Genomic DNA, 14,431 nt, shown 5'->3' on the forward strand with positions numbered 1-14,431 from the left:
ATATGGCAAAGGGTAATTAAGGATGCAGGTGGAATTAAGTTGTTAATAAGTAGACAGGGTAATTATACTTGGTACCTAGGGTGCTCTAATGTAACCACAAGGCTACTTAAAAGTGGCAGAGGGTGACAGAAGAGGAAAGAGCCAGAGTGATGTGGTATGACAAAGACTCAATTGGTACTGCTGGCTTTGAAGATGGAGGAAAAAGCCATGAGCCAAGGAACATGAGCAGCCTTCAGAAGCTAGGAAGGACAAGGAAATAGATTCTCTCCTAAGGCTTCCCAGGAGGAATGCAGCCCTGCCAATACCTTGATTGTAGTCCAGTGACACCCACTTTGGACCTCTGGCCTCCAGAACAGTCAGATAATACATCTGTGTTGTTAAGTCACTAACTAGCCACGCAGCTAGTTACAGCAGCCCCAGGATGGCAGCTAGTTACAGTGGCCCCAGGACACTGATACAAATCACAGGGTCCTCATCACTGAAGGTGCTGAGGAACTGGAGGACAATTTGTGGTGATAAGCATAAAGAGCAATCTAGAGAATCTCTAGGACTCCTTATATCTTGGAGAGGAGGAGGAGGGCTATATTTGCATCCTGCAATGGAGTTTGTGGTGCACTTTTATACACGTTATCCTTTTATCTTCTGAGTAAGTTTATAGAAATAGAGGGGCATCTGGTTAGCTCTGTCGGTGAAGCATGCAACTCTTGATCTCAGAGGTCGTGAGTTTGAGCCCAGTGTTAGGGGTGGAGATTACAGCAAAAAAATAAATATCTAAAAAAAAAAAAAAAAAGTTTATGCAAATAGGCCAAGTGGGAATTGCTCTTTTTTCTTTTTAAAATTTTTTTAAATTCAATTAATTAACATATAATGTATTATTGGTTTCAGAGGTAGAGTTCAGTGATTTATCAGTCTTATATAACACCCAGTGCTTTTTACATCACATCCCCTCCTTAATGCCCATCTCCCAGTTATGTGTCCCCCAACCCCCTTCCCCTCCAGCAACCCTCAGTTGTTTCCTATGATTAAGAGTCTCTTATGGTTTATCTTTCTTTGTCTCTGATTTTATCTCATTTTATTTTTTCTCTCTTCCCCTATGATCCTCTTTTGTTTCTTAAGTTCCACATATGAGTGAGATCATATGATAATTGTCTTTCTCTGATTGACTTATTTTGCTTAGAGTAATACCCTCTAGTTCCAAATATGTCGTTGCTAATGGTAAGATTTCATTTTTGGTTTTGGTGACTGGGTAATATTCCATTATACAGATACACCACATCTTTATCCACTCATCTGTCAATGGACATCTGAGCTCTTTCCATAGTTTGGCTATTGTGGACATTGCTGATATAAACATTGGGGTATAGGTGCCCCTTTAGATCACTACATCTGTGTCCTTGGGGTAAATACCCAGTAGTGAAATTGTAGGGATGTAGGGGAGCTCTATTTTCAACTTTTTGAGGAAGCCCCATACTGTTTTCTAGAGTGGCTCCACCAAGTAGGAATTATTCTTTTTTTTTTTTTTTAGTGGTAATTATTCTTAACATTTAGGGCAAGAATGTTAAAATTCAAGATGAAGTGGCCAGTCTGTGGTCATGCAGCCAGGAAATGGCAGCAGCAAGGCCAGAACCCAGGTCTCCTGATTTACAGGTGGGTGGCTCTTTCCACTCAGTGATGCTGCCTTGATGAGAGTCCAAAGGTCTCCTCTGATGGGGAAATGAGTGAGTTTGGTTTACACTGTCCCAAATAATCCCTAGGGTTTCTCCTTTTAGCCTTCAAACCCAGGCCCAGTCCAGTTCTGCCCTGCACCTCTGGGCAGCCCCGAGTCCATGACCTCCTGGCCAGTTTAGGGGCTTGAGCTCCTTTGTAGCTGAGCGAGACTTGGCCCTATGAGTGACCAACATCTTGAGCTCATATTGTGGCAGCAACTGGCCCAGGTGCTAACTCCTGGCTTTGCCTGGAGTTTGTTTATTTTGATCACAAGGGATTGTGGCAACACCTTTGTACACTGAAGAACTAGGTTTAAAATCTCAGGGCGCTACATCAGGTCTCAGCAAGGCATGAGCTGGGTGGGGCAGGCAGGCATTCCTGTCTAGGTGTATGTGGGTGTACCTGAGGGGTGCAGTGCCCCAAACCCAAGGTGAGTGCGGAACAGTCTTCTCTCCTGGGCAGGGACATGGGCTTCCTCTGAACACACACGTCAAACACTTACTTCCAGTTGCTTGCTCTACATCCATTCTGCCTTCATTCTATGCTACAGGAACCACAGTGCTTTTAATGGGTCATTTCCCATCCCTGTTTCTCTACCAGTCTGTACTCCATCCTATTTCAAGGGGTGTCCCCTTGTTAGCCTAAATCAATCACCAAGTCTTACCACAAAAGCCTTTATGAAGATAGTATTGGGGGGGATCCCTGGGTGGCTCAGTGGTTTCGCGCCTGCCTTTGGCCCAGCGCGATCCTGGAGTCCCGGGATCGAGTCCCGCGTCGGGCTCCTGGCATGGAGCCTGCTTCTCCCTCTGCCTGTGTCTCTGCCTCTCTCTCTCTCTCTCTCTCTCATAAATAAATAAAAATAAATCTTAAAAAAAAAGATAGTATTGGGAAGGATGTCAACTTTCCCACTATAGGCAAGGTGAAGTTCTACCATTTATTTTATTTTATTTATTTATTTTTAAGATTTTATTTATTTATTCATGAGAGACACACACACACACACAGAGGCAGAGACACAGGCAGAGGGAGAAGCAGGCTCCATGCAGGGAGCCCGATGTGGGACTCAATCCCGGGACCCCAGGATCAGGCCCCGGGCCAAAGGCGGTGCCAAACCACCGAGCCACCCAGGCTGCCCCCATTTATTTTATTTTTAAAAAGATTTTATTTATTTGTTTGACAGAGCATAAGAGAGCACAAGTAGGGGGAGCAGCAGAGGGAGAGGGAGAAGCAAGCTCCTCACTGAGCAGGGAGCCCAACATGGGGCTTGATCCCAACATCCTGGGATGCTTGAGCATATGCTTAACCAGCTGAGCCACTCTGATACCCCTGGATATGATTTTCAAGTGAAAAAAATTTTTTTTGAATCCTGGACAGACTTGGTAACCTTGGAGATCTTGACTTTTTCTCCTTTTCAAATACCTGTAATGTTTCCTTATCTGGCAGTCTCACTGAAGGGTCCACTGAGACAACTGAGAAGTGTTTACCCATCAGAGCCAAGAAAACTGCCCTTTGGGGGCATCTCTATTGGGTAGGGGCCTGCGGTGTGGGCCCTGAAAGAATTCACCCAAGGCAGAACAAAAGAAAAAGAAATTCATTGAATACACTGCAAGGGAGCAGTGTGCAGGACAGCAAAGGAGAGATTGTCTGTCATGAGGCAGTGGTAAGGGGCTATAGTTACAGGGTGAAGCAAAGGAGTATGGGAACATATGGGATTTTTCCTTTTCTGGTAATCTTAGGAACTGTGCCTGGTTGTAATTGGTCAGTTAGGGTCTGTGGCTATTTTGATGTGGGGCACTGGATGAGCTTGTTTGCATTCAGCTCGGTGGTTACTGTGGGGTCTTGTACCTTGCTCAGGTTTTCTTTCTTTCTTTCTTTCTTTCTTTCTTTCTTTCTTTCTTTCTTTCTTTCTTTCTTTCTCTCTCTCTCTCTCTCTCTTCCTTCCTTCCTTCCTTCCTTCCTTCCTTCCTTCCTTCCTTTCTTTCTTTCTTTCTTTCTTTCTTTCTTTCTTTCTTTCTTTCTTTCTTCTTTCAGATTTTATTTATTTATTCATAAGAGGCACACACACAGAGAGAGAGAGGCAGAGATACAGGCAGAGGGAGAAGCAGACTCCCTGTGGGGAGCCTGATGTGGCACTGGGATCATGACCAGAGCCAAATGCACATGCTCAACCACTGAGCCACCTAGGTGCCCCCTTGCTTAGGCTTTCTTTGTGCAAGCCTGTTGCCTAAAAGCAGCCTCTACAAGAAGGGTCGTTTACCCGGAGCCAAATCTCATGAAGCAATAAAGCCTAGCTCTCATTGATCCTGTGTTTTCTGTGTGTATTCTGGCTCTCTTTCTATCCCAAGTTACATCTGGGTCTTGGCAAAGTCTGGTTTTGGTCTGGTTCTGACCTGTATACAGCTACTTATGTCCCCATTGCAGGGGATGGGGGAGATTTATGATTGGACTATTTGATGAGCATTATCAGATGGCAAAGCATAGGAATTCTAGCCATTACTTTACTTCTTCATTTGTCTTGGGGATTCTGAGATCTCCTGGGAAACCTAGATTTATTTATTTATTTTTTTGTTCATATACCAATATGAGCTCAAATCACTTATAGGAAAAGTAGTTTTTTTTTCTTCCTTGGAATGGAGAGAAACTGTATGGTAGCTACAGCTCAACCAGTCCATTAGTGTCAAGGTGTTTTACTTACTGACCTGTGGGTGAAGTGGATAAAACAGGTGTTTTGTTCTCTTTCTCTGTGTATAAATTTATAAGAAGCATTCTGTACCCAGCTCCAGTGTGTGTGTGTGTGTGTGTGTGTGTGTGTGTGTGTGTGTGTGTAAGGGGCGGTTCCCCACACCATCAAACAGTTCTTAGACGTTAGCCCAGGATCCTACAATTCAAGTCAATTCTTATACCATCTAACTGGAGATAGTGTCACATCCCACAGATAAAAAGCTCAGTCCTATAAGACAGTCCCCTCACTCCTGTCCCCAAGCCTCTGTACCACTTCAAATGCCAATCACAAGTCCAGGTTGTCACCTGTGCTTCTGACCAACAGGCTATAGATTGGAGGATGTACTCTTGACTCCCTCTTTTTTTGACCCCTTCTTTAGACTCAGTTAATTTGTTAGAGCAGCTCAAATAACTCAGAAACAGTTTACTTACTGGTTTATTATATAAGCCAATTACTTACTGGTTTTATATATACAGGTTTTATATATTACTTACTAGTTTATATATACTAGATTACTGGTTTATTATAAACTATATAACTCAAAAACAGCTAGATGGAAAAGATGCCCAGGGCAAGGTATGTGGGAAAGGATGGGGGGCTTCTGTGTTCTTCAGGGCCCACCGTCCCCAAATATCCACCTGTTCACTAACCCATCAGGTCCTTGAACCCCATCCTTTTGAGTTTTTACGGAGGCTTCAGTAAGTAGGCATGATTAATTAAATCATTACCATTGGTAATTGAACTCAACCTCCGACCCTTCTCCTCTTCCTGGAGGTTGGGGGTGAAATAAAAAGGTCCAACCCATTAATTACATAGTTGGCTCAACTGGCAAACAGCCCTCACCCTTAGGTGAGGTCCAAAAGTCACTATGAACAGAACAAAAGACATCTTGATTTCTTTTTTTCTTTAAGATTTTATTCATTTATTCATGAGAGACACAGACAGAGAAGCAGAGACAGGCAGAGGGAGAAGCAGGCTTCCTATGGGGAGCCCAATGTGGGACTTGATCCCAGGACTGGGGAATCACGCCCTGAGCCAAAGGCATATGCTCAACCACTGAAACACATAGGTGTTCCCCAAACCCCATTTCAGACTGATGACCTCCGTAAAACAATAAAGCTTTTGAAAGAGGACTCAACAATCCCCATTTTGAACTCAGTTTCTAAATGATTAAGGTCTTTCTAGCTTATCTCTTAACCTCAGGCAAGAGACCCTGTGGACAAAGCACCCTGTGCTGGGCACCCAGCTACCCCATCAGACAGTAAACTTCCCCAAGCTAGGGAGACCCCACCTGCAGGTGATCCACTCCAAGACAATGATGGACCTGATCTTTACTGCACACCTGCATCCCCCCATCACTCTTTGCCCCACATTTTCTTTATGCAATCATGGAAGTATTTTCAGCACTTTGGAGACTTTGAGAAGCTAGTCCCTTGTCTTCCTGGTGTTGGCCTCAGTGAAATAGATTCCTGTCCTGTTTCACCACCACTGTCTTTCTGCCTTTGGCTTTTGTGAGTGGGGAGTGGCCGGACCTGGTCTGTTTGGGACCCATGGAGCCAGGGTGTTTGTTACGCCTGGGTCCCAGCTACATTTTCTTGTATCTTTTCTTTCTTTATTTTTTTTAAGATTTCATTTATTTATCATAAGAGACACACAGAGAGAGGCAGAGACATAGGCAGAGGGAGAAGCAGGCTCCCTGTGGAGATCCTGATGTAGGACTTGATCCCAGGACTCCAGGATCATGAGCTGAGCCAAAGGCAGAGGCTCAACCACTGCGCCACCCAGGCGCCCCAATTTTCTTGTTTCAAACCACTAAGTTTGTGGTTATTTGCTACAGCCACAATCTACAAACATGTATCACTGGCCAAGATTGATTCAAGAAGAAGTAGAAGATCTGAATAGACCAGCAACTCATTTCTTATTTCATAAGAAATATAAACTTTTCCCTTTTATCTTATTTTCGAACAAAATATAGCTCCTAAAAGGCATCTAGCCGGTCTTCTAGATGAATGTCTTCAAACCTTCAAAGAACAGATAATTCTTATGATATTTTAATAATCATAGAGCATAAAAATAGAAAGCTTCACAACTTACTCTACAAGGTTTTAAATGGTGTCAATAGCATAAGTTGGACAGTGAGCCCATATACAAAAGACTCTTACCAATGCACGCACATATAAAAATCCTGAATAAAGCACTCGTAATAAATTCACCACCCTATGCCAACGATACTACACCATAATCAAAGGAATTTTATTCCAGGAATCAGTGATGGTTAATCATTAGTGAAGCTACGATGAACTGACATGAAAATCCTAAAAGAAGAAAATGTGACTACTTCAGTGAATACTGGGACAAAAAAGTAGATAAAATTAACTTCAACACATGCTTTATTTTTTTTTAAGGATTTATTTACTTATTCATGAGAGACACAGAGAGAGAGGCAAAGACACAGGCAGAGGGAGAAGAAGGCTTCCTGCAGGGAGCCAGATGCAGGACTTGATCCTGGATCCTGGGATCACACCCTGGGCCCAAGGCAGACACTCAACCGCTGAGCCACCCAGGCATCCCTCAACACATACTTAAAAAAAAAAAAAAATCTCTTATCAAGACCACATATGAACATGATAATGACAATTTGTCAAACATATGCAGCAAAGTCAGTACATTACTCATCTAGGGGGATAAGAAATGAATTAATGTAGGGATATAATTAACCTGGAAGACTCAGGATCTTAATGAAGTACATTCTTTCTGAACAGATCTGCAGATATAATGCAATGTCAGTCAAAACAGCACTGTCCAAGGTAAGCCTGCTTTTTCACAACCATTCATGAAATAATCCTTTACTTCTTCATGGACTCCAATGGACCTTCAGAAATATGACTTTTAATGTAAGAAAAGGGGGCGCCTGGGTGTCTCACTTGGTTAAACATCTCCCTTCTTCAGCTCAGGTCATGATCCCAGGGTCCCTGGGTTGAGCCCGGAGTCAGGCTCCCTGTTCAGCAGGGATCTGCTTTTCCCTCTCCCTCTGCCTCTCCCTCTGCTCCTTCTCTCTCTTTCTCTCTCTCTTGCTCATTCTTTCTCAAATAAAGCAAATCTTTAAAATAATAAAAAATTATATTAATGTAAGAAAAGGTTAATCAATAAGGTCAATTTCTTGGCTGCCTACTGTTCCCTTGATCGAATTGTCTAGTCTTCTGCTGTGTATTGGTTTAACCTGATTATCAACTGACAGAACTACTCCTCCCTCCCACATTACTTTCTTTTTCTTTTTTTTTTTTTACTTTCCTTTTCTAGAAAAATAAATTTCCCCTTTATCTTTGCCTCTTTTTATTCCTAAATGCTTTTTGAGTCACTATTAGATTTTTTAAAGTATGAAATACATTGGAGTAGACTAAAAGGTTTTAGTCTTTTACATAACTTGGAAAAGATCTTGGAAAGATCTTGGAAAGGTCTTGGAAAAGGTCTTCAAGAACATCACCTGTTTCTAATGGATTCAAGTTTTTTCTAAAATTCACAAATAAATGTCGTATCAATGGCATATCAAAATTATTCTTAAGCGTTGTTTTTGAGGGCCTCCCACAGCACGGAAATGCTTGTGCTTTGGCCACATTGCATTGAGCTTTGGTGTTTTTCATCCCAGTGGGATAAAAACTGAAATTTGACCTGCCACAGAAACAAGCAAGTCAAACAGTTTCATAGCTTGTTATTTATTGCCAAAGAAAGATACTTAAAAGCTACAAGAGTTGTTTGCAGTTCTCTGCAAAGGGGAAAACTTCCACCTGTTCCCCAAATTCTCAATTCCATGTTAGTTTTGCCTGGTGTTAAGAGTTTGATTTATTTGTTCCAGAAGTTGGAGGAGTGGCTCTGGTTCTATTTAAACAATAACTTTCAGGAGCTGGACTGATGCTGACACATTATTACTAACTGTGGTCCATGCTTCACTTAGACTTCCTTGGTTCTTTACTTAATGTTCTTTTTTCTGTTCCACAATTCCCAAGATACTACTTTATATTTTGCTGTCATGTCCCTTAGGCTCCTCTTGGCTGTGACAGTTTTTCAGAATGCCCTTGTTTTATTTTGTTATTGACTTTGACCATGTTGAGGAGCGCTGGTCAGGTATTTTATAGACTATGCCTCAATTGAGATTTGCCTTATGTTTTTCTAAAGTTAGACTGGGGGTGGGAGGGCTTGTGGGTTTCGGTGAGAAGACCAGAGGTTAAGCTCCATTTTCTTTTTTTAAGATTATTTATTTATTAAGAGAGAGAGAGAGAGAGAGAGAGAGAGGCACAGGCACAGGCAGAGGGAGAAGTGGGCTACATGCAGGGAGCCCGACGTGGGACTCGATCCCTGGACTCCAGGATCACACCCCGGGCTGCAGGCGGCGCTAAACCGCTGAGCCACCGGGGCTGCCCTAAGCTCCATTTTCATACCACCTCAAAGGTACTATGGTTGGTTAAATAGTATCTCCTCCAAAGGCCTGTCCACTTGGACCCTCAGAATGTGACCTTATTCTGAAAAGAGGGTCTTTGCAGATGTGAAGAAGTTAGGATGAGGTCGTAATTCGAATGAGTCCTGATGTGATGGCTGGTGTCCTTATAAGAAAACATAGACGTAGACATCATACGAGGAGAATTCCGTGTAGTGGCAGAGACAGAGATTGAAATTATGTGGCCACAAAACAAGGAATGCCAAAAATTGCAGGCAACCAGAAGCTAGGACAGAAGTATGGAACAGATTCTCTCTCTGAGCCCCCAAGAGGAACCAACTCTGCCAAGTATTGATTTTATTTATTTAAAAATTAAAAAAAAATATTTGAAAGAGAAAGCAAGTGGGGGGAAGAGGAGGCAGAGGGTGAGGGAGAGAGAATCTCAAGCAGGCTCTGTGCTGAGCATGGAGGCTGACATGGGGCTCGATCCCAGGACCCTGAGATCAGGAGCCAAAATCAAGAGTTGGGCTCTTAATCGACTGAGCCACCCAAGCACCCCTAAGTCCTTGATTTTAAACATCTTGCTTCCAGAACTAAAATGAATAAACTTCTGTTGTTTGAAGCCATCCAGTCTGTGGTAACTTGTTTCAGCAGCCAGAGAAAACTAAGACAGTTCCATCTATCCGTATGATTTTGATCGTGACCTTAATCGTCTGGCTGAGGTAGTGTTTACCGGTTTTCTCCCCTCTACACGTATTATTTGCCCCTCTGCATACTGTGCTCTTCGGAAGGTCACTGTACACAGCCCCTTTCAGCAGAGAATTACATTCTGCAGCACAAGGAGGGTTTGTTTGTTGCTACTGTGAGATTTCTACCATATTTTCATGCGGTATTTATTACCAATTTAAAGACTGATACTGCCTCCTGAAGAAATTGTGTGTAGCAACTTTGTTAAACCCCTTTATTAATACTATTAGATTTACCATTTGCTTTATTTGGATTGCGTGTAATTGTAATTGCAAGTAATGCTCTTACCTCTTTTTTCTCCGTGTTTGTATCTTATATTTCTGTCCTAGGTCTTATTGCATTGGCCAGGACTCCAGGAGACTTGAAGAACGGCCGTGGTTGCAGATCTAGTGTCCAGCTTAGGACTTTTGTCTTTTGGGACTCACGGCTTCCCCTTTACTCCCTACATGTAATTCTGGTGGGTCTGGTGGGTTTCTTACCAGTCACAGTGATGAAAAATTGGAAGTTTTTGGGTTTGTGACCAAATGGCTAAGAGAATTTTTAAAAAAGATTTTTTATGAGAGGGAGAGAGAGAGAGATATGGAACGAGATAGCACGAGCAGGGACAGAGGGAGAAAGAGCAGACTCCCTGTGGAACAGGGATCCTGACAGGGGTTCAGTCCCAGGACCCTGGGATCATGACCTGAGCCAAAAGCAGATGCTTAACTGATTGAGTCACCCTGAGAATTCCAGTTATGTTTTTGGTGCAAAAAGGTGATTTCATTATAGCACAAGGGCAAGAGCCATAGACAGAAGAGCTGCACTGGAATTGTGAGAAGTGACTGATTTATCTATTTTTTAATTAGTGGGGGTTAGGAAATAGCAGAAGTCTCTAAGGAATTTGGAAGCAAAGCTTTCAGGACCTTGATGGGTTAAGGTTACTTTTAGAAGTCTTTAATAAAAGAGAAACATTAAGACTGGAAGGCAGCCCTGAATTCCTTGAGGAAGGTCACCTCTGTATGTTTCAGGTATCTATCGGTGGGGGGCAAGCTGTAAAGAAATTTAATTTCAGCTACATTTCTCTTGCCTTTGTTTCTCTCAAAAACAGCACCTAGCCCTTCAGGGACAGAGCTGAGCACTGCTGCAGGTCCAGCTGAATGTAAGACTCTTTCCCTGCCCAGGATGATTGTTCCAGAGTGGGGAAGAAATCTGCATATGGCCCACCAAGTTTCCTTGCTGTTTTTTGTCTGTTTACTTGTTTGGAGCTAGAAGAGGGGGAGAGTCTTATTAGCTGGCTTGGGGGGTGAAAAAAAAGATAAGGATTCCTGGAGGCCACGGTGCGCCATACAGAGGAAAAAACTCTGCCTACAGAGAGAGTATGAAACCAAGGAGAGAATTAAAAAACAGTGGGAATGTGAAGAGAGGGAAAACACTAGAGATCTTGTTTTAAAATCCCTGAATCAGGGATCCCTGGGTGGCGCAGCGGTTTAGCGCCTGCCTTTGGCCCAGGGCGCGATCCCGGAGTCCCACGTCGGGCTCCCGGTGCATGGAGCCTGCTTCTCCCTCTGCCTATGTCTCTGCCTCTCTCTCTGTGTGACTATCATATAATAAATAAAAATTTAAAAAAAAATCCCTGAATCATGGAATGCCTGGGTGGCTCACTCTTTTAAGTTTCTACCTTGAGCTCAGATCCTCCATGCCTCCTAGTCCCCCCGCCCCTCAACCCTCACCCCAGGGCCCAGGGCTCCCTGCTAAGGAGCCTGCTTCCCCCTTTCCTCCCTCATGCTCACTCTGTTTCTCTCTCAAATAAATACCAAAAAAAAAAAAAAAAAAAAAAAAAAATCCCTGAATCCAAACTTTCTGGTTATGTGAGTCCCAAAATTTATGTTCCCCCCCTTTTTTTTGCTTATACAAGGCGTTTTGACTATTACAGAAACCATCCCGTCCTAATGACTAACGTTTGTTAGGCAATTATTGTGTAGCCGGCTGAAGGCAAGTGGTCCACCTACACAAGCTCGTTCAATTCTCACCAAAACCAGTGATGGAGACACTACCTCAATTTTACAGATGAGGGAACTGAGGATCTAGGAGGCAAGGAAGTTGCTGCGCTCTCCCAGGGAGAACGTGGCAGGTGTCTCTTGCCTCGAGTTTGTTGACACTCACAAGCTCTTGTTCTCCCACTTCAGACTGATGGATAGATACTCCGGGAAGACTGGCGAACCGCATTTGTTCTATTTGGAAGATGCGGGCTTGTTGCTCTATTTTGGTAGAGTCTGAGTTCTTTAATGCAGTTGGCGGGAGAAAAGGAGCACGCAAATTCCCAGCGTAGCCTCAGCTCCGGGCACGTGCAGAGCAGAGGGCCGAGCAGAGCCCGGTACCCGCAAAGCCCAGGTGTGCGCGGTGAACCCGCGCCTGAAATCCCTGGGGGGGAGGCGCGGAGCTGGGGGTCAGGTGTGTGCGTGTGTGGGGGGTGATGGGAGGCACGGGGCCAGGGAGGGGGGGTGCAGGGAGGACGGACCGCGGGTGGGGTGGGGGTGATGGGAGGCACAGGCCGGGGGAGGGGCGGGGGGTGGAGCGAGGCACCAGGACGGGGGTCCGGGGTTGGGGGGGTGGAAGGGGGCGGGGCGTGGAGGGAGGCACAGGGTCGCAGGGGCGGGAGGGGCCGGGGGTCCGGGCGGGGGCCGGGCGGGGGCCGGGGGATAGAGGGAGGCGCGGAGCCGGGGCGGATCTGGCGTCCCGGCACAGAGGTCCCCGGTTCCCAGACGGCTCTCCGTCGGTTTTCAGAGCTCATGGCCACTGCGGATTCCCGGCCCGCGAGGCCCGCGAGCGCCCACACTGCGGCGGCGGTGCACGAGGTGCGCCCGCGCTCGCCCCCGGGCAGGCGGCGCGCGCTGCTGGACCCCGCGGCCACGGGCCAGCTCGTCAGGCGCGGCCCGCCCGGGGCGGAGACTGCAGCGGGGGCGGTGGAGCTCCCTGCCGTCCGCCGCCTCAGCCCGCTCCTGCCGCAGAGCGCCAGGCGCATGGAGGGGGCCGTCGAGGAGTCCGGGCCCCGAGGAGCCCCCGAGAGCCCGGGGCCGCGCTGCCCGCTGCTGTCTGGCTTCCGCGAGGAGCTGCGAGCGCTGCTGGTTCTGGCGGGCCCCGCGGTGAGTAAGGCGGCCTCCGTCGGAGGTCGGGCCCGCGAGTCGGGGGGCCCGGGGACCTGGGGCGCGGGTGGGGGCTGAGCGAGCTGGCGGCGGGCGGGCGGGCGCGGCCCTCCGGGTGCCTCCGCGTGCGTCCCTGGCCGCGCTCTGCACCGTCTCGCCGGCGCGGCTGGCGCAGCTGGCGCAGCTGGCACAGCTGGCACAGCTGGCGGCGGGGGGGGGGGGCGCCCGGGCACCCGAAGCCCCCCACGGAGCCGGGACTTGCCCTTCTAAAGGCTCTCCTGGGTGCCTTCCCTGGGTGGGGATCCGAGCGAAGCAACTTTCTGGAACCACGGGAGACTTGTTTGAATACTAGCTGTCGAGTGGGGGACTTCAACCTTGAGGCTGGGGGTTGAAGGTGTAATTCTGTGTCTCACATCAAGATCTCCAAATTCTTCCTACGTGCTCAGGTCAACTCTGCACGAGGAAACCAGAGGCACCCTGTCCCACACTGGTTTTCTCCGTTGTTGTGTGTGTGTGTGTGTGTTTTTTAAATTTTTTGATTTTTAAAATGTGGTTCTCTTTGGGGTTGAGGTTGCTTATCACTACCTTAGGGCTCTTTCTGCATGATCTGCTTAAAAGTAATATGGGTTTTAAAAACCACAAAAAATAAAATCTCATCCCTGTTCTCTTGCCAGTTTGGGTGATTTTCAAGTCAACAGAGTACGAATCATTTCATTGGATAAGAAGAACTCGTTGTGATTTTAAGGTGTGAATAAGTTTTTGGCCTTTAAGTAGACATTCTGCACCTGGGAAGCCTAAGGTGGGCAGGTGCGTCTTCCTGGCATGGTGACATCACTGTTTCTGGAATCATGTGATACCCGCTGTGGTGTCCATGGGGGCAAGAATAATACCAGGGACAAAGCCAGGACACGAAAACGTATCCAGCAAGAAGGTGTTTTTGAAGATCTCTTGCAAAATGGAAAGAATGTGTGGTTTGCAATCTCTGTACCTGGGGCCCAGTTCCCTGCTCTGATCTCAGAAGGCAGGTTAGGAAAAAGATGTGTGGACTTGAGTAGTTCCCTAACGTATTCTAGACTCTGCTTCTTCATCCGTAATAGGGTATTAATCCCCCCCCCCACCCAAATTCTCTAGCAGGGTTGCTGTGAGAAAGATCTCTATAGGGCTGTTATTGTTTTAATAATGTGACAAACACCACAAGGAAGTTTTATGAGACCCAGTGTCTCCCAGGAGGATCCATCCTTCATCTCTGCTGGTCCCCGTAGTAACTTGATCCCCCTTGATGTAGGGAACCTTCCAGGTCTCTAGGGGTGAGCACTGGACCAACATGCTGGGCCCTTCATGTTTGTAGGTACACTTGTATGAAGATGTGTGTGACTGTGTTAATTACAAATGTAGTTAATATTTGTCCTTGTAGAAAGGACTAGAAACCAAGACAACACCAAGAGATCATTTGGGTAATTTCCTTCCAATTTTTTATGTATGCATTTGTAACTGTTTTACCCAATGACATCTTAGAGTTCTTCACCTGTTTGGTCTTTAGGAATTGTATATGGAGCTTCTCTTGGTCTTTCTATAAGTCTATTCCATCTGCTGTGAGTTTTCTATTTTCTGAGGAGCTTGACAAAAGAGGAGATGCCTCCTCCTTTTCCCATGCTCTCCCAAGGATCTACCATCAGTTAGGTAGGATGCCTGGTTCTGAAT

General features: G+C 45.9%; 1 protein-coding gene across 4 annotated transcripts in view; it reads left to right on the forward strand.

Moving 5' to 3' along the window:
• Positions 1–12,278: 12,278 nt before the first annotated feature.
• The window catches only part of SLC47A1 (solute carrier family 47 member 1), a 37,071-nt gene continuing 34,918 nt past the window's right edge, over positions 12,279–14,431 (forward strand). For 3 of the 4 annotated variants that reach the window (XR_013376480.1, XM_077892452.1, XM_077892453.1), the window contains exon 1: positions 12,279–12,730. Coding sequence is in view for 2 of the 4 variants with exons in the window: in XM_077892452.1 (XP_077748578.1) it covers positions 12,377–12,730 (354 nt within the window). In the remaining 2 variants the exon portion in view is untranslated. Of the gene's footprint in view, positions 12,731–13,409; positions 13,476–14,431 lie in introns of those variants that run through there. The other variant, XM_077892454.1, reaches the window with a different exon arrangement.

This window comes from Canis aureus, chromosome 3, assembly GCF_053574225.1.
Source record: "Canis aureus isolate CA01 chromosome 3, VMU_Caureus_v.1.0, whole genome shotgun sequence".
NCBI lineage: Eukaryota > Metazoa > Chordata > Mammalia > Carnivora > Canidae > Canis > Canis aureus.